Source organism: Sinocyclocheilus grahami, unplaced genomic scaffold (genome assembly GCF_001515645.1).
Source record: "Sinocyclocheilus grahami isolate Dianchi unplaced genomic scaffold, SAMN03320097.WGS_v1.1 scaffold176.1, whole genome shotgun sequence".
NCBI classification, from domain to species: Eukaryota; Metazoa; Chordata; class Actinopteri; order Cypriniformes; family Cyprinidae; genus Sinocyclocheilus; species Sinocyclocheilus grahami.
The window spans coordinates 1,159,092-1,179,769 of NW_015505355.1; the positions used below are offsets into that span (position 1 = coordinate 1,159,092).

At 37.7% G+C, this 20,678-nt stretch overlaps 2 protein-coding genes across 4 annotated transcripts in view; one reads left to right on the forward strand and one right to left on the reverse strand.

Moving 5' to 3' along the window:
* ipp (intracisternal A particle-promoted polypeptide) overlaps nucleotides 1-12,204 on the forward strand; it is a 13,092-nt gene extending 888 nt beyond the window's left edge. Inside the window, exons 2-9 of the mRNA XM_016283702.1 lie at nucleotides 893-1,267; nucleotides 2,809-3,020; nucleotides 6,434-6,705; nucleotides 6,790-6,791; nucleotides 8,677-8,814; nucleotides 9,061-9,183; nucleotides 10,269-10,489; nucleotides 11,702-12,204. Coding sequence (XP_016139188.1) covers nucleotides 931-1,267; nucleotides 2,809-3,020; nucleotides 6,434-6,705; nucleotides 6,790-6,791; nucleotides 8,677-8,814; nucleotides 9,061-9,183; nucleotides 10,269-10,489; nucleotides 11,702-11,926 — 1,530 coding nt within the window. The 5' untranslated portion in view covers nucleotides 893-930 and the 3' untranslated portion in view covers nucleotides 11,927-12,204. The remainder of the gene's footprint in view (nucleotides 1-892; nucleotides 1,268-2,808; nucleotides 3,021-6,433; nucleotides 6,706-6,789; nucleotides 6,792-8,676; nucleotides 8,815-9,060; nucleotides 9,184-10,268; nucleotides 10,490-11,701) is intronic.
* Nucleotides 12,205-14,123: 1,919 nt separating this feature from the next.
* guk1a (guanylate kinase 1a) overlaps nucleotides 14,124-20,678 on the reverse strand; it is an 11,061-nt gene continuing 4,506 nt past the window's right edge. For 2 of the 3 annotated variants that reach the window (XM_016283614.1, XM_016283613.1), the window contains exons 2-8: nucleotides 20,420-20,533; nucleotides 20,313-20,354; nucleotides 18,904-19,000; nucleotides 15,996-16,134; nucleotides 15,840-15,924; nucleotides 15,666-15,751; nucleotides 14,124-15,445 (exon numbers count right to left, since the gene is read on the reverse strand). In XM_016283614.1, the coding sequence (XP_016139100.1) occupies nucleotides 15,410-15,445; nucleotides 15,666-15,751; nucleotides 15,840-15,924; nucleotides 15,996-16,134; nucleotides 18,904-19,000; nucleotides 20,313-20,354; nucleotides 20,420-20,533 (599 nt within the window). In that variant the 3' untranslated portion in view covers nucleotides 14,124-15,409. The remainder of the gene's footprint in view (nucleotides 15,446-15,665; nucleotides 15,752-15,839; nucleotides 15,925-15,995; nucleotides 16,135-18,903; nucleotides 19,001-20,312; nucleotides 20,355-20,419; nucleotides 20,534-20,678) is intronic. The other variant, XM_016283615.1, reaches the window with a different exon arrangement.

A 20,678-nucleotide genomic window follows, 5' to 3' on the forward strand; every position in this document is an offset into this window, starting at 1 on the left:
ACCATCTTAAACCAGCATCCCAGCGTCAAAACATACCTAACCAGTTTATGCTGTTTTTTCAACAGGGATTCTACATATTAGACCCATGTTTTCTAGGAAGTGTAGGCTATCAAAGCAGAGATTCTCCCTCTATTTTTGGATTGAATATATTCTTAATATTATTTCTAATTGTTAATTCGATTCTCCTATCTTCTTCATTTCCTACAATGATATTTCTCTTTCTTCAACATAGAATGTGCCGGAGCTGGAATATTTTCTGAAGAACAGTTGGACCATCAGAATAAATAAAAAAACAGCCATTGATCATCCAGGTAACAACAACAACAACACACATTAAGAGTCAAGGGTATGTAAACTTTTGAACTAGTTAATTTGTGTAAATTCAGTTTTTATTTTGTCTTGACGTCATGTGAGAAAAGATGTATTCAGGACAGTACTAAATAAAATAAATGTTTACGATCCTATTATTTTGTTAAAATCTTGCATAATTTGCAAGGGGTATGTAAACGTTTTAATCAGAAATGCAAATATTGACACACATTTGAATGTGTTGATTATATGGTTATATCTTTATGTTCCATTTTGGGGGTTAAAAATTGATTTTACATTTTGATGATAATAATTTTGTGCAATTAAATTTCTTCCGGCATACTTCACAAACAAGAGAGATAATTTATAATATGCAGTCAAATATAACATTTTCCTTAAATACTAGTTTGCATCGAAAGTCTGCATTCTGCTTGTTTGCTATCTCGGTTCTAATTTTGGAACTGAATTGCAATTAAATAGGCCTTCTCAGGTCGGCTGTGAATGGATGGCCTCGCTGTAGTAAGTGCATTTTTAGAAGTATTAAATGTTTCTGTGTGTGTGTGTGTGTGTGTGTGTGTGTTAGGTAAAAGAGCATTGTTGTGGTGTCCAGCTGGAATCATCATGTCCTCCGCTGGTCCATCTCTGTCGCACCCTCGGCGCTCCGCGGCGGGAGCTGAGGCCGGGGCGGCGAGCGATCGTGGGATTTTCTCCTCGGACAGACACGCTGGGCTCCTGCTAGCTCAGATGAACAAAATGCGCCAGCAGTCTGACTTCTGCGACGTGCGGCTGCTGGTAGGCGGAAGGGTGTTCGGGGTCCATAAGCTGGTGCTGGCTGCCAGCGGCCCGTACTTCGCTGCTCTGTTCTCTGGAGCTATGAGCGAAGCCCATGAGGAGGAGGTTCGCATTGTTGGAGTGGAAGCTGACGTCTTTGAAATTCTCCTAGAATTTATTTACACTGGTATGCTGGTGTCATACATGTGTTTGTCCATCAATCAGAAACATGCAGAAGAAAAAGCTACTGGGGTATACAGTCCATAAATCGGTGCTCTTTGGATGCGGGATTTTTTTTAATTCATCAAAAACTTTGAACTCCAAGGCACTCAAAAGTCTTTATTCTCACATGGATTTACATAAAAAAAACCTCACAAATACGTCGATTTTACAACAGCTTCGAACGCGGCTCAGCCAATCAGAATCAAGGACCGGAACTCTCCGTTTTATTATAAAGGCTTTTTATTTTTCACAAACCTTTCGAGTGCCTTGGGGTTAAAAGTGACCTGTGGGAAGTTAATTAGTGGTGCTTGATAATGGTCAGCATCACTATTAAAAGAATAGTTCACCCAAAAATGGACATTTCCTAAAAACGTACTCACTCTCAGGGCATTCAAGATGTAGATGAGTTTGTTTCTTCATCAGATTTGGAGAAATGTAGCATTGCATCACTTGCTCACCAGTGGATGCTCTGCAGTGAATGGGTGCCGTCAGAATGAGAGTCCAAACAGCTGATAAAAACATCAATAATCCACACACCACTCCAGTCCATCAGTTGTTTGTAAGACTCAAATCCATCATTAAGACAGTTGTCTGTAATCCGTAATAGCGCAACATAATTGTAAACAGTGCTAGCTTGATCTGTGCAGATTTCTCTTCTGATTCAGACTGATTCTGAAGGAAGCGTTATTATGGATTATGGACTTGTATTTTAGCTGGAAGCAACAGTTTGAAGTTAAAAGCATCTTAATGAACACAGCTTTTCACTTCACAAGATGTTAACTGATGGACTGGAGTCTTGTGGATTATTGTGATGCTTTTATCAGCTGTTTGGACTCTCGTTCTGACGGCACCCATTCACCTCAGAGCATCCTTTGGTGGTGAGTAAGTGATGCAATGCTCTGTTGAAGAAACAAACTCGTCTACATCTTGGATAGCCTGAGGCTGAGTAAATTTTCACCAAATTTTCATTTTTGGATGAACTATTCCTTTAATATTGCTCAATTGAACAAACCTCTAACAAGACGTTTTAAACGTCGAGGTGTAACTCTACCAGTTATGTGAACAATACCTCAAATCATCCAACTTCTTGAGGAGAGGTGTGCTGGCATTTGACTATTTACATTGAGTTACTTGAGAGACCAGAATATAATAGAGACTTTGAGATGTGCTCTTTTGTCTCGGGCTATTAAGCAGAGTACAGACAAGAATATTTTACTTAACCCACTGGCAGAACATTTTACTTATTTTAAGCAAAATGCTCGTAATTCAGTTTTTTCCCCATCTGGAAACAAGACTAAATATCTTGTCATTTTGCTTATCTAGTAAATGCATCTTAATTTAAGAATTTTTAGTTATTTTGACTAGAAACGAGACAAAAATACTAAGCAAGATAAGCCTTTTTTGCAGTGTGCATAAGAGTGTAATGTAAAAGCTCCACATTTCCCAAACTCTTCCCAGTGTATGAATGGCAAACATATTAAAACGCTCTTCTTTTGCTCCTGACAGGCTCTATTGACGTGACGGTGGACACTGTGCAGGAGCTGATGGTGGCTGCAGACATGCTGCAGTTGAGTGAGGTGGTGGATATATGTGGAGAATTCCTGCGGGCTCATATGGACCCATCCAACTGTGTGGGGATCTATCGCTTTTTGGAGCAGATCGCCTGTATGGAGCTGCTACAGTTCACTGAAGACTACATCCATGTCCACTTTCTAGAGGTGGGTTCACAGTTTTCCGTTTCAAATATTCTCAGCATTGAGTTTTTGCTTCTTTTAACCCTGATTCACGGATTTAAATGTGTCATGCGTTGATCTTTTGACATATAAGAGGCCTTTGTACCATTAAAACATCTTGTACGTTTCATAACTTAAAGATGAGTGTATATGTGAAGTTTTAACTCAAAATACACCACTGATAATTTTTCATAGCTTGTTAAAATGGCCACTTTTAGGCTTTGAGCCAAAATGCGCCGTTTTTGTGTGTGTCCCTTTAAATGCAAATGAGCTGCTGCTTTTCAGAAGAGGGCGGAGCTTCAAGAGCTCAAGCTCTGGCATACAAATAAACATTCCACTATTAGTACAAGCCTGTTATCTTTACAGAAAACATACTCGGTTTAAAAGTCATGATAAATGATGTGCATAATAAATGATCGTTTATGAATTGCACAGACGAGGAGCACGGTGCGATAAAATAACGACAGCTGGTCTCATGGTGCCTTAGCTGCTGTCACAAACTTTAGAAGTCCTACTTGTGATTATGAGCTCGAAAATTCAAGCGGTCGACATTGCTTTCATATGCAATTTTTTAACTACCACATTCCTATTTACAATCATTCTGGTAGCACGTGAAGGCAGCATCAGTGAAAACAGGCATAGCTTTAGCAACATTAGCCTTACATTTCAGTCGTAAATTTCATAAATTCTCACGCATATATCAAACGAGGGCTGTCCGGAAAGCAGTGAATGGGTGCCGTCAGAATGAGAGTCCAAACAGCTGATAAAAACATCACAATAATCCACACCACTCCAGTCCATCAGTTGTTTGTAAGACTCAAATCCATCATTAAGACAGTTGTCTGTAATCCGTAATAGCGCAACATAATTGTAAACAGTGCTAGCTTGATCTGTGCAGATTTCTCTTCTGATTCAGACTGATTCTGAAGGAAGCGTTATTATGGATTATGGACTTGTATTTTAGCTGGAAGCAACAGTTTGAAGTTAAAAGCATCTTAATGAACACAGCTTTTCACTTCACAAGATGTTAACTGATGGACTGGAGTCTTGTGGATTATTGTGATGCTTTTATCAGCTGTTTGGACTCTCGTTCTGACGGCACCCATTCACCTCAGAGCATCCTTTGGTGGTGAGTAAGTGATGCAATGCTCTGTTGAAGAAACAAACTCGTCTACATCTTGGATAGCCTGAGGCTGAGTAAATTTTCACCAAATTTTCATTTTTGGATGAACTATTCCTTTAATATTGCTCAATTGAACAAACCTCTAACAAGACGTTTTAAACGTCGAGGTGTAACTCTACCAGTTATGTGAACAATACCTCAAATCATCCAACTTCTTGAGGAGAGGTGTGCTGGCATTTGACTATTTACATTGAGTTACTTGAGAGACCAGAATATAATAGAGACTTTGAGATGTGCTCTTTTGTCTCGGGCTATTAAGCAGAGTACAGACAAGAATATTTTACTTAACCCACTGGCAGAACATTTTACTTATTTTAAGCAAAATGCTCGTAATTCAGTTTTTTCCCCATCTGGAAACAAGACTAAATATCTTGTCATTTTGCTTATCTAGTAAATGCATCTTAATTTAAGAATTTTTAGTTATTTTGACTAGAAACGAGACAAAAATACTAAGCAAGATAAGCCTTTTTTGCAGTGTGCATAAGAGTGTAATGTAAAAGCTCCACATTTCCCAAACTCTTCCCAGTGTATGAATGGCAAACATATTAAAACGCTCTTCTTTTGCTCCTGACAGGCTCTATTGACGTGACGGTGGACACTGTGCAGGAGCTGATGGTGGCTGCAGACATGCTGCAGTTGAGTGAGGTGGTGGATATATGTGGAGAATTCCTGCGGGCTCATATGGACCCATCCAACTGTGTGGGGATCTATCGCTTTTTGGAGCAGATCGCCTGTATGGAGCTGCTACAGTTCACTGAAGACTACATCCATGTCCACTTTCTAGAGGTGGGTTCACAGTTTTCCGTTTCAAATATTCTCAGCATTGAGTTTTTGCTTCTTTTAACCCTGATTCACGGATTTAAATGTGTCATGCGTTGATCTTTTGACATATAAGAGGCCTTTGTACCATTAAAACATCTTGTACGTTTCATAACTTAAAGATGAGTGTATATGTGAAGTTTTAACTCAAAATACACCACTGATAATTTTTCATAGCTTGTTAAAATGGCCACTTTTAGGCTTTGAGCCAAAATGCGCCGTTTTTGTGTGTGTCCCTTTAAATGCAAATGAGCTGCTGCTTTTCAGAAGAGGGCGGAGCTTCAAGAGCTCAAGCTCTGGCATACAAATAAACATTCCACTATTAGTACAAGCCTGTTATCTTTACAGAAAACATACTCGGTTTAAAAGTCATGATAAATGATGTGCATAATAAATGATCGTTTATGAATTGCACAGACGAGGAGCACGGTGCGATAAAATAACGACAGCTGGTCTCATGGTGCCTTAGCTGCTGTCACAAACTTTAGAAGTCCTACTTGTGATTATGAGCTCGAAAATTCAAGCGGTCGACATTGCTTTCATATGCAATTTTTTAACTACCACATTCCTATTTACAATCATTCTGGTAGCACGTGAAGGCAGCATCAGTGAAAACAGGCATAGCTTTAGCAACATTAGCCTTACATTTCAGTCGTAAATTTCATAAATTCTCACGCATATATCAAACGAGGGCTGTCCGGAAAGTATCCAGATTCCAGCCATGTAATATGAGAAATGCAAAACGATGAAAACGGCCGCAGCTGTGGGTAACTGGTGCTCAGATGGCCCCCTACAGCTCAAAATTTGATGCCTTGCGACTTCTGACTTTTCCCAAAACTAAAATCACCTTTGAAGGGGACCTACGCACAATGTTTCTTGTGTCTTGTGTCTTCTTCGATAAATGTCTGTATTTTACATATTACATGGCTGTATATTTTTTAGACAGCACTTGTATTTCAGTGTAAAGGTTTTCATTTTTTTACCTAACTCTTTGTTGTTTTACAAAGCGTTGATTTTTGGCAAATTGCAATTTGACCCCAAACACAATTGATGTAAACAAAATTCGTACAGCCTTTCCAAAACAAACCTATGTGTTGAAACTTTGCATGTACATTCGTGACCCTAATTGAGAAAAAAAATTAATATTAGTAAAAAAAATCATAGTTAAACCAGTGTTTCAAGCACTTTGAAAATCGAATGCAGGTCAAACTGACCAACACAACAGAAGGATTTTTAACGGCAGGTTACTCCGGGCAGGCATCAAGATAAATGACTTATCACTATTATGAGTATTGCCCACTTTTGCTCTACAGTGATTCTTGTAGGGCTCCAAATATTTAGCCTTCACGACTGTCAGTATTTTGTGGTTTTGAAAACCTCTGCATTCTGGAGTCAGGTGTGTGCCTCAGAAGAGTTCTCGAGCTTGTCTAAAGATCAGCTGGTGAAGCTGCTCCGCAGTGAGGAGCTCAGGATCGAAGACGAGTATCAGGTGTTCACGGCTGCTATGGACTGGCTGCACCACGACGTGCCGCACAGGAAGAAGCATGTGGTGGAAGTTCTGGAACCGGTGCGCTTCCCGCTGCTGTCTCCACAGAGACTCTACAAGTACATCGAGGGTGAGAGAGATGCTGTGTTTCACTTTAGTGCTCCTCACCGCTCAAGACTCATGTTTGTATCCTCTGATTAGATGGACATAATTGGAAGAAACTTTCACGTAGTCTGACAAGGTTATAATTTACAGAAATGTTACAGAGGCATTTTAAGAGGATTTAAGAGCAAAAAAAAAGAATAAAATATTTTTCTGTCAAATAATATAGGCAATGCAGGTTATGTTAAACTATAAATTCTTACACAATGGTTATTCAAAATGCGTTACAAGATAATTAATGATCATAAAAATATAAGGACAGAAAAAGAAAAAAGTTTCAAATGAAAATGTATTAAAGGGGTCATCGGATGCCCATTTTCCACAAGTTGATATGATTCTTTAGGGTCTTAATGAAAAGTCTATAACGGACTTTGGTTAAAATTTCTCAATGGTAGTGTAAAACAACACCCTTTTTACCCTGTCAAAATCAGCTCTGTTCACAGCGACACGTTTTGTTGCATGTTGCTTTAAATACTAATGAGCTCTGCTGACCCCGCCCCTCTCTTCCGAGCCGCTCTCTGAGAGACTCTTAACTTCAGTTGCAAACTAGCACATTATTAGGAAAGGGCGATTTGTAAAGGTTCATAAAAAAAAGTATGGGAAGCTGGATCACGAATGAGTCGCGCGAACATAAACACATTTAGGCAGATCGGGGGCGCATTCCCTTCTAAAACAAACGTGATCCACTGCGTCTTCAGCGGCTCAGATGTCAGAAATAAATGAGGACTGCTATGTTCATTATTACATGCAACAACAGAACACCTCGATCGCTTAGGAGACATTCTTGTCTTCCTGAGTCCTCTGCTACTCAGGGCGGGTCTAAAGTAAAACATTAGCGTCGATCAACAATCGTGGGAGGGGCTTGTGCAATACTACTACATTCTGCCAAGAATCTGTAAACGGCTTGATATGAGAAAGGGGTTATGATTTATCAGAGCCTGGACCACAAAACCAGTCATAAGGGTCAATTTTTTAAGAAATTGAGATTTATACATACAGCTTTCCATTGATGTATGGTTTGTTAGGATAGGACAATATTTGGCTGAGATACAACTATTTGAAAATCTGGAATCTGAGGGTGCAAAAAAATCAAAATATTGAGAAAATCATCTTTAAAGTTGTCCAAATTAAGTTCTTAGCAATGCATATTACTAATCAAAAATGCATTTTTGATATATTTACGGTAGGGAATTTACGAAATATCTTCATGGAACATGATCTTTACTTAATATCCTAATGATTTTTTGCATAAAAATGTATAATTTTGACCCATACAATGCATTGTTGGCTATTGCTACAAATACACCCCAGCGACTTAATTCTGGTTTTGTGCTCCAGGCTCACATTTAATTTGGTAACATTAGGCAGTTTTGATATGCTGTTTAATGTGTGATGTTGGCATTATTTTACATATGAATCTGCTTACATACGCAACCACTGCTTTCTGCTTCTTCTTCGCCTTGTTTTGATACAGATATTCAGTACTCTTTCAGAAGATGTGTGGCGGGAAAAGAGTTAATAACATGCAAGTCAACAGCTACCATCACTTTGAGAGTCAAAGAAAGCATATATAGGCAACACAAAATGAATCCCTGTGGCTCCTGACGATATATTTGGGTCTTGTGAAGCGAAACAATTGCTCTGTGCAAGAAACTACTAATTATTTCTAAACCTTTCTACTTAGCCATTGCACCATGCTTCAGTTTTTGGACACTTTTTAATTCATGTTTGTTGTTCTAATCAAATCAAATCTTCATCCAGTGCGCAGTGGGTTTTGGGCAATATTAGTGTGCACTTCAAATTTCCACCGGAAATAGCAGACTATCTGGAAAACTCATTGCAACATATTTTGATTTGTGACGCACTAAATGATCCCAAATGCTGCACTGCATTTACATTTACAATGCATTTATTCATTTAGCAGATGCTTTTATCCAAAACGACTTACAATTGAGGGAATAATAAACATACAGCCGTCTTGTATTGCACAGGAGAAAAGGACTCCATGATTTTCGACTGCACGGAGCGGTACGACCCAGTGACCAAGCAGTGGGCGGCAGTGGCGTCTCTGAACTATCCACGCTGTGGGGTTGGAGTTTATTCCTGTCATGGAGCTCTTTACGCACTTGGTACGCAGATTTAGATGCTTTCCGGCTGGATGAGTTTAGGCACTGTCAGTCTGCTTCGCTCTTCAGGGTTTTGTTCAGTCGCACTGTAACACCTTGTGATTTGTTAACGCTTTTAGCAACATTCCTGCCAAGGTCATGTTTTCCCTGGCAATGCATGCATGCAATGATAAAATGTACACATTGAGGGCAATGAATGTTACTTTGCATAAAAATGTCTGGCTTGAATGTAAATGGTTATGGTTTCAGGTGGCTGGATTGGCTCAGAAATCGGGAAGACCATGGAACGATATGACCCAGAAGAAAATAAATGGGAGGTTATTGGGAGCATGGCTGTTCCTCGATATTATTTTGGCTGCTGTGAGCTGCAAGGTACGCAAGTACCTTGTTAAACCCAACCGTGTTAAAGGAAAAGCTCACCCAAAAATGACATTTTGTCATCATTTACTCACCCTCATGTCGTTCCAAACCTGCATGAGTTTCTTTCTTTAAAAAAATCTTTTGTGTTCAACATAAGAAAGAAACTTAAACAGATTCGGAATGACGTGAGGGTGAGAAAATGATGACAACATATTCTTTTTTGGGTCAGCTATTCCTTTAATAAATGACTTTTGAAGGTTTAATTCATTGGACTTGAACATGCATTTCAAGCGAATGATGAAATCTTTTAAGCTTGTGTTAACTACACACCTTATTTCAGGCATTTAACCAAAAACACACAAAGAAAACCACCCACTGACTTCATGAAGATGGCACTGGAAGTGCTACAATGCTAACTCGTTTTAGGGTTTTGGCCAACAAACGGTGCTGGGTAGATTACAAATTGTAGTCTGTTAGTAACTGATTACAGATTACATGACGGAAATTGTAGTTTGTAACATAATCTATTGGATTACACATATTAGGTAATGTATGCTAACTACTTTTAGATTACTTTTGACATTACTGATAAGAAAATCTATTCAATTCTTTATCAACATCATGAAATGTATTAAACATTACAGTATGCCAGGGTTTACCAAACTGTAGTTTGTGAGTTGATGAAAAGCGAAAATAGCAAATTAAACGGATTTCATTTTAAAAACTCTTTTTAAAATAGTCAACCATCAAAGTGTAGAATTTTAGGGAGAGAATAAAGATTAAGGTGAATCAATAAATAATGAATAATTTACTACCGTTGTCTGCATACGTAATCATGTAATCTATAGAAAAGTAACTGTAATCTGATTACAAGCATTTTAAAATGTAATCTAATTACAAGTACCTAATTTCTGGAATCTTTTTATGTGATTGTTTGCTACCCAGCACTGCCTACAAGAATACACCACCGCTGTAGCACTCTGGCAGGGAAAATAACGTTAACCAGTAACCAAGCCAGTGCATACTTTTAGTGCACTGTGGAAATATGAAGAAAGTATGCAGGCCCTTGTTTTCAGTATGCTGTGCGTCTGTTCCAGGCTTCATCTATGTGATTGGTGGCATCAGTGATGAGGGTACGGAGCTGCGCTCGGCTGAGGTTTACGACCCCATCTCTCGCCGCTGGAGCGCCCTGCCGGTCATGGTGACCCGACGGGCGTACGTGGGTGTAGCTAGCCTCAATAACTGCATCTACGCTGTAGGAGGCTGGAACGAGGCTCTGGGATCATTGGACACAGTGGAGAAGTACTGCCTGGAGGAGGTTAGAGCACCATAACGTCTGATCCATATAGGGCTGCAACAACTAATCGATAATGAAAATAACCGGATGAATTTGATTATTGATTCATCTATGCACTGTGCACATCTGCCGGTCACGTTACTTTACAGAAATAACAAACATATAAGCATATCATTTAATGCGGCTTGTCCTGTGCGTCAAACAGACGGAGCATGCAATCATTCTGACTTTATACATTTTACTAAAATATTTCTTGATAGAAATTAAACAATTGTACATGTAACACGAAGAATTGTGTTTTTATGAGACCAGTAACAGTAAAGTATGGAAGCTTGTTTCTGCCATAGAATAAAAAAAATAATTGACTTTTTTTCTAACAATTCTCGTAATTGCGATTTTTCATCTACAATTCTGACTTTTCGTTTTAGAATCGCAGGATTATATCTTGCAACTGAAAGTCATGAAATCGCAATTGTGATTTAAAAAAATCTCGCAATTCCGTTTTTATTTCTTATAATCGTGACTTTGTAAAATATCGCAATATCATGTTTATATCTCGCAGTTCTGAGAAAAAAAGTTAGAATTGCAAGATGCAAACTCAGAATTGCGAGAAAGCCTATAAACTCGCAATTGCAAGAAATAAAGTCGCAATTCTGAGAAAAAAAGTCAGAATTATGAGAAAATAAACTCTCAATTGCGATAAAAAAGTTTTTTAGTCTTGTGGCGGAAATGGGCTTCCATAGTAAAGGGAATTAAAAGTAGTTAATTGACGTAAATATGATAGAATTACTTGGTTCGGATGAGTGCTTGTTCCTTGTTTAGTGTGTGCTTTTGTTTTATGATTTTTAATTTAGTGATTTTAACTTCAGCTTTAAAATGATAAGCAAACATTTGTTTTTGTTATAGAATGTAATATATTTGACCCTTTTTTGCACATAATGTATACATAGCCTACACAGATACATTCACTATTTGTTTTCAGACTTCAGATTGCACGTTGTTTGGAAGACAGCACTGGGCAGGATGTAGAATAACATTTTTAATAATTAATTAAAACTTTTTTAATTTAAATGATTAAATTGTAACAAATATTTGGATTTTTAAGAAATAATCAACAGAATTATCAAAACAATCCTTAGTTGCAGCCCTACATGCAACACTGTTGACATTACTAAAAATGCAAGCCTTTATGCAGATGTTTTGAGTCGTATGCATATGGCTCTGGTGTTGCAGGAGAAGTGGGTGGAGGTGGCGTCGATGGCTGTCCCGCGCGCTGGGGTAACGGTTGCAGCCGTTAATGGTTTGTTGTATGCGGTGGGAGGTCGGACCTCTAGCCGGGACTTTTCAGCGCCGGTCACTGTCGACTCGGTCGAAATCTACGACCCCCATCTGGACACATGGACAGAGATCGGTAACATGATCACCAGCCGCTGTGATGGAGGTGTAGCTGTGCTCTGATAGGCCACATATTCACACCCAGCAACATGAAACTGGTTTTACAGTGTCTAATTTATTATCATTTTTAAATGAGTGAAGAAGACCACCAGAGATCGGTCTCATATGTTAGCCTGTGCGTTTGGTGAGGCTCGTTTAGGAAGTAAGTGTCAAGGTGAGTCTTTTTAGACTTCGTTTTGAGACACTGTGAGATCATGAGCAATTCAAACATTTGTATAACAGCACTTCTAATCAGCCGTCAGCCAGAAGATTCACAGCCTGCTTCAATAAGCCACTCAGTTCAGCCGTACTGCACACCATTCATTATGTATAGCTGGTCTTCATCATCATCATCATCTCAGTGTTGCTGATGTGAATATTAGCCAGCGACTTGCTTCTTTTGTTGAGTCCTGTTTCACATTTACCTCTCATTTCACAATGTTTTATGTTACATTTTGCACTTTTGTATTGTACCTGTTTGTTTCTCACAATCTTAAGCTTGTGGAAAACATGCTTGGTTGTTGTTTAAAATATTAGAACTTAATACAAGTACTAGAATTTGTTCAGCTGAGAGCTTTAATATTTCATTAATAGAGACTATTTCCTGGAATAAAAAGAAACTGTGTTTTGCCGCTCCACTTTGACTCCCGTATCTGACTCGATGGCAACCAAACATTCCCAAAGGACTTTAGTTTAGGATCCTGTTTTCACTATTAACTAGTTGCTTATTTAGCATGCATATTACTAGAATATTGGCTGTTTAATACTAATAAAGCACATATCAGTGTCTTATTCTGCATGATCATGGTTTAGATCCCTTAACCCTACTCCAGATCTACATTTAACAACTGCCTTACTATCAATAAGCAGCAGATTAGGAGTTTATTGAGGCAAAAGTTGTAGTTAATAGTGAGAATTGGTTCCAAAACTAAAGTGTGACCGGATGTATTTAATAGCAGGCTTAATGTTAATCTACAGTGAATCATGGGTACACAGACAAAACATAATCCATTAACTTTTATATTTTTTCATGCTTAGCAGTTAATATATGGAAAATAATAGATTTTGTGTGTTTTTTTGTCATATTAATTGCTACCTGGATTAAATATTGCAGTTTTAATGGGTTTCGATTGGGACATCTAACTAGTGTGAATTAGATTTATGAAAGGAAATGTGGGTGAAATATAAAAATACACATTTTGGTAAAAATGTATGTTGTTTGCACTAAAATTTAAACAAGGGTTAACCATTATTAACATAACATCAATATCATCAAATACAATAGGATATATACATGTTAGGATAGGACGATATTTGGCTGATCTACAACTATCTGAAAATCTGGAATCTGAGGGTGCAAAAAAATCTAAATATTGAGAAAATCATCTTTAAAGTTGTTCAAATGAAGTTCTTAGCAATGCATATTACTAATCAAAAATTAAGTTTTGATATATTTACGGTAGGAAACACAAAATATCTTCATGGAACATGATCTTTACTTAATATCCTAATGATTTTTGGCATAAAAGAAAAATCAATAATTTTGACCCATACAATGTATTTTTGGCTATTGCTACAAATATCCTCCAGCGACTTAACACTGCTTTTGTGGTCACAAATAAGATATTACAATGTATATTTCTACTGATAACTAATCAAACAGTCACATACGTCACCGTAATAGTTTATTACACTTGCATGGTACATGTAAATTAGTTCTAGAATAAAAAAATAAAAAGAAACCGGTGACATTTGGTTTGCTACAAATATCCTCCAGCGACTTAACACTGCTTTTGTGGTCACAAATAAGATATTACAATGTATATTTCGACTGATAACTAATCAAACAGTCACATACGTCACCGTAATAGTGCAGTTTTATTACACTTGCATGGTACATGTAAATTAGTTCTAGAATAAAAAAATAAAAAGAAACCGGTGACATTTGGCTTAGACATTAACTGCATTTCTCAGATTTCACATACACCACAAACATTTGACAGATTTCTTTCAAGGAAATGTTTGAGATGCAGTAAGGAATGGCATGAGTTCTGCAGTTTTCTAAGATTCCCTAGAGACAGCAAACCATGGCTTGACAACTATATTTAAAAATAAAAACACAAAACAAGTCAACTTGTAAATGCGCCACATACACAAAGTCGCTCTACATGCCGGAAACAGCTGGTGTCTGGTCATTTGGCTTCTTCTGATTTTTTTTAAAAATTGTGCCATTTTAGGAAAAACTTTGTTCCATTTTGATAAACTTCATGTTTCATTTGTAGGTCTGTACATCACAAGTTATTATATTACATCTTTTTCACACTCAATGGACAATGAGTAACATACAGTACTTTGAAGGTTGGGAGAAACAAATATAAACGTGTGTGTGCGCTCAATAGAAAAACACAAGAGCCCATTTTAAAACTTTTATACATACCAGGTGGACTGAAACCTCCATTTAGCTCATGATTTCACATTTTTGAGTATTTTATCATGTGAAATCACTTTTTATACTATCAGTGGGTCAAACGACCCAATCCATTGTTTTGTTACATTTATTATAATAAGAATTTAGGTAAAATTCGGTAAGAAGAAAAAATGAATTGTGCATGTAATCTATAATTTCAGTTTAAAATGATGTATTATTTGATGGTCACATTTAATATTAACAGGAATAGATCAGAACTACTGGAACGATCTACTAAAGATCAGCTGTATAAGACTAAAAGCATCAAGTCTAGTTTAGTCTCCTAAACCTACTAAGAGACTTGTGGCTGTGTTTATAAGCTGCCTTGCGCTAAAAAACAGAGTCTGAAACAAAGCCTGCATCGGCTTTGAACTCTATAAAACTTTCAAAGCTGGTAAACATATTAAAGTGAAATTTACAAAGCGTAATCTGATTCCGAGTAATGTGCATGTAATGTGCACGCGGAACATGATGAGACGCAAACATTTCCATCATTTAAGAATTAGGTATTAGTTAAGAAACCAGGCTTTCCTCGACTTGTCAGACGTTCAGATGCAATTATATCTGAGTGAAAGCAGGTGCGACACGCTGCTCGTATGTGCAGATAATAGCTCTGAATGTTAAAATGTTGCGAATGGAAAGCTGCGTTGTGTTTGCAACCGCAAAGAATGAGTTATAATAAAATATCAGCATAGAAAAAACCCCCAATAAATTAGTGAACGTGCTAGATGGATATATAAAATCTGTATTATGCACCGTCTCTTCCATCGTTCAAAAATCAAAACAAACTTTTCAAAAACAAGGACTTTCAGAGTGTTTCTTGGTTGAATCTTCATGTTTCTGACCTTTAGCCCAGGAATTACGTAACGTACGTGGTCATGAAATAAACTCAGAATATATCATTTGAGCCTGCACCGTATAGTAATGTATAAATGTTTGACGTTCAGCGGTGTTGGGAGTATCGACTGAACCTCAGAAAGTCTTTCCTGGGTGGAATGTTGAGGTTTGAAGGTCGCTGTGGTTAGCAGGTGTGCTCTCGTCTAGGAATTGTTGGTGTCTCTGACCTTCTGGATTTCCTGTTTGAGGAAGAGAAACCACGAGGAGCTTACTCTCACATGACAGAAAGAGATCACAGATAAAAGGAGGAAGACATTAGAGGGATGTTATAATGAATAGGGATGTAACAGTAGAACGGGCATCTTTTGCAAAAAAGCATTGGCGGTTTTTAAAGGGATTGCAGTCTGACTAATTTGCCATGTTTAGTAAATCTGGCCCTTAGTGACTGGAAAATCTTACCTCAAGAAGAGCATCTTTTAATTTCCCATATGCTAAGTCGAGGTCATCATTGATAATCAGCACATCAAATAAACCTGGCTCTTTACCTGAAATATGGATGTATAACAGTTAGATGTGAAAACAATTACTGCAGTATTTTACTCAAAAATAATTCGCACAGGAACGGACACTTACTTATTTCCATGTCAACTTTGGCTGCATGTAAACGTTTCTGTAGGCTTTCCTCAGATTCCGTTTTTCTATCCCTTAAGCGTTTTTCCTGAAGAAATGAAGTTTTCGAATAAAACGTGAAAAAGACGGATAATTCAAAAAAGATGGCTGATTTCTCACCAGGGTTTGCATCGACGGAGGCTGGATGGACACATAGATGGGGTTGAGATCGGTTCTCTTGATGTTCTTCACTCCCTGCATGTCAATGTCCAAAATGCAAATCAAATTTTGGGCCTGGACGGCCTGTACAGCTGCTTTACTGTAAACGGGGCAAAAATGATGTTAGTTACAATTACATGCATATACAGTATTTCTCTATACGAGTACAAACATTAGTGATATGATGATTTCCTCATTTGGAATATGATCAAGATTGCATAGGTGGACGTGTTCGGAGAAATTGGCTGTTGAAAATATAATATTTAATGCCACTCTAATCAACTGAATGGCTTGACTACATTTATTTTGATGAACGAGAACGTCAGTAAAATAATCCAATCTTCCCATCACTAACAGATGTTTAGCTCCAACCTAATTAACCCTCTGGTGCCGTTCGGTCATTTTTGACAAAATTTGTATTTATTTATTTATTGTTTACTTCATCGGAATTGTACGAAACTTGGTAAAGAACATGATTCGAAAAGATTAAATGGTCCTGAAAAAAATAAATAAAAATAGCCACACTTGTACTGTTTGCAGTCAAAAATGACCACACTGGAAACGAATGGGAAGCGTATTTCATCAAGTGGAAACGTTTGGTACTGCGCCCAAAACAAAATCTTACTGAAAACTCATTTTTTTGATATGTCAACCTCATATTTGGAACACAACTCGTTTCGATATAGGGCTTTGGTTTTCACACAGTTTGAGAGCAAAACGTTACATATTTCAGATAAAATGTAAATATTTTGTGCATTTTTCATATTATATGATATATACACAGTATATATTGTTTCACTTCAGAAGCTATTTTCCAAGTGTCTTCTTTAAAAAGAGACCAAAGCAAAGTCTGTGCTCCAAAGCATTAAACATTTATGTCAGTTTAAGTTTTAAGTCTGCGCTCAAAAAGTGGTTAACAGGTAATAAATGGATCATAACCATTCCATAAATAAAATTTAGTACAATAAAGTAAAAACTAAAAAATACTACATTCATTTAATTGAAAAAACACCAGGCACCAGAGGGTCAAACACAGCTGGATCAGCGAATCAAACTCTGCAAGATTGGACACTCCTGTTCTAGACCATTCAGTTATCACAAAAACCTTTAGGAAATTCTATTAGTATCAAAGTGTCAGCGATGTACTTTCACATACGAACAAGTCTCGTAATAAGGGAACTATACCTTGTTCCATACATGTTCCCTGAAAATTCCGCATTCTCGAGAAATTCACCCTTAGCTACGTCCGCCTGCATCACTTCCCTGGTAACGTAATGATAATCTGAAAAAAAAGGGGGAATTTTTCAGAAGATAGGTCTCTCATTGACTGATAAGCCAGAATACCAATAGAAATGACAAGAAACTGACAACACAAATTCATAAAGCACGTATTTGAGTGCTTCATTTACAGCTGCCGCCCCATTTTTAGCTCATCAATGTGTCAATCAATTATTCAGGTTCATGAATTGACTTTGCGGTGTGAATCTCGTGTGTATAAGAAACTACAGCTGAAGGTCTGCTCTCACCAACACTAATGTTCAGCACAAAAACTCATTTTCACGTTCCATTTGTCTCAGACCAATGTGAAAAATACAAACAAAAAAACAGATGGATAAATGAAAAGGCAATTTCACACTTTGACAGTAGGCGGAAGGTATGGAAAAAATATATCATATGCCATTTGCTTATCAAAATGTTGATATACCCTATTTGTATTTCTTTTTTTATTAATATACTTCATCTACATAAACACAATGGCAGCACTGCGTAACTTTCGGTTTCTGACACCCGCTTGTCACAGAGAAGAAAAAAAGTAAAACAGCCACAGATATATAGATAAATATATTTCTGTCATGACAACTCTTGGAGGGATTGGCATGGTAAAGTACATGACCATGTTAATGTGTTTGGTCTTGGCTGGATTAGATCTGCTACACTGCTGCTGTAAGTACAGAGACTTGCTACTGCCAATACATCTACAACATGCTGCTGTGAGCATGTAAGAAATATTGCTGCTGCAAATATAACATACATGAAATAACCCCCATATAGCATACATGAATCACCTCGTAGCAGATCAATACAGGTGGAGCTGGGGGAGGTGGAGGGTTTCTGAAGCAAGCTACAACTGCTACAGCAAGCACTAGTCATATATTTGAATGCTGAGCAGCGAGCTCATTGGCTACCGATACCAACCAATCAGCTGTGCCAGGTGATAATGATGTCAGTAGGTCAGACTGAGTTAGACCTATCGGACTGCGTTATCTAGAGTTTCATGCCAGAACTCTGTATATGTATATATATACAGTGGGTACGGAAAGTATTCAGACCCCCTTAAATTTTTCACTCTTTGTTATATTGCAGCCATATGCTAAAATCATTTAAGTTCATTTTTTCCTCATTAATGTACACACAGCACCCCTGCAGATTTATTAAAAAAGAAAAACTGAAATATCACATGGTCCTAAGTATTCAGACCCTTTGCTGTGACACTCATATATTTAACTCAGGTGCTGTCCATTTCTTCTGATCATCCTTGAGATGGTTCTACACCTTCATTTGAGTCCAGCTGTGTTTGATTATACTGATTGGACTTGATTAGGAAAGCCACACACCTGTCTATATAAGACTAAATAAAATTTAGTACAATAAAGTAAAAACTAAAAAATACTACATTCATTTAATTGAAAAAACACCAGGCACCAGAGGGTCAAACACAGCTGGATCAGCGAATCAAACTCTGCAAGATTGGACACTCCTGTTCTAGACCATTCAGTTATCACAAAAACCTTTAGGAAATTCTATTAGTATCAAAGTGTCAGCGATGTACTTTCACATACGAACAAGTCTCGTAATAAGGGAACTATACCTTGTTCCATACATGTTCCCTGAAAATTCCGCATTCTCGAGAAATTCACCCTTAGCTACGTCCGCCTGCATCACTTCCCTGGTAACGTAATGATAATCTGAAAAAAAAGGGGGAATTTTTCAGAAGATAGGTCTCTCATTGACTGATAAGCCAGAATACCAATAGAAATGACAAGAAACTGACAACACAAATTCATAAAGCACGTATTTGAGTGCTTCATTTACAGCTGCCGCCCCATTTTTAGCTCATCAATGTGTCAATCAATTATTCAGGTTCATGAATTGACTTTGCGGTGTGAATCTCGTGTGTATAAGAAACTACAGCTGAAGGTCTGCTCTCACCAACACTAATGTTCAGCACAAAAACTCATTTTCACGTTCCATTTGTCTCAGACCAATGTGAAAAATACAAACAAAAAAACAGATGGATAAATGAAAAGGCAATTTCACACTTTGACAGTAGGCGGAAGGTATGGAAAAAATATATCATATGCCATTTGCTTATCAAAATGTTGATATACCCTATTTGTATTTCTTTTTTTATTAATATACTTCATCTACATAAAGACAATGGCAGCACTGCGTAACTTTCGGTTTCTGACACCCGCTTGTCACAGAGAAGAAAAAAAGTAAAACAGCCACAGATATATAGATAAATATATTTCTGTCATGACAACTCTTGGAGGGATTGGCATGGTAAAGTACATGACCATGTTAATGTGTTTGGTCTTGGCTGGATTAGATCTGCTACACTGCTGCTGTAAGTACAGAGACTTGCTACTGCCAATACATCCACAACATGCTGCTGTGAGCATGTAAGAAATATTGCTGCTGCAAATATAACATACATGAAATAACCCCCATATAGCATACATGAATCACCTCGTAGCAGATCAATACAGGTGGAGCTGGGGAAGGTGGAGGGTTTCTGAAGCAAGCTACAACTGCTACGGTAAGCACTAGTCATATATTTGAATGCTGAGCAGTGAGCTCATTGGCTACCGATACCAACCAATCAGCTGTGCCAGGTGATAATGATGTCAGTAGGTCAGACTGAGTTAGACCTATCGGACTGCGCCATCCAGAGTTTCATGCCAGAACTCTGTATATGTATATATATAAAAAATGTTTTGCTATGGTTTTTTTATCAAACAACTTGGCCTGAAAAGCCACATAAACTGCCGTTCATTCAAATTAAAATGTTTAATCGCACCAAATTTTTCCACCAAACATTTGTCTTGTGGTGAGCAGGCCTTAAGAAGAGATTCTGTTTGACTAGTCACTCAAATAACTAGCTGTTTATGTAATGAACGTATGTCATTGTTGTGAAAGTGTCATGCTTTTTCAGTGAGGATAATGCAATGATATTTTCAGGAAAACTGTGTTTCTGTAGCAGATCAAAAGCCTAACCTTTGCCGTCCTCCTCTCCTGGACGGGGGCTCCGCGTCGTATCTGGTAAAAGATCATTCTTGGTTATTTTTAATTTTTCAGCATTTGTACTTCAGTATGTGACTTACGGGAAACGCTGAAGCCAAATACGCCATCAAACTCCTTGAGCAGCTTCTTCAGCAGAGTGCTTTTGCCAGCTCCAGACGGTCCGCTCATCACCACAGGCCTCGGTCCAGCCATCGCTAAACCACACCAGACACAGAGAGAAAACCTCAAGACAAAACACACTTTCAGAATAAAGTCACTTTTTTCTTTATCAAACTATTTACTTAGTACTGATCTGTTTTTGAAAGAAGTCTTCAGTATTACATTTTTGTAATCTTACTT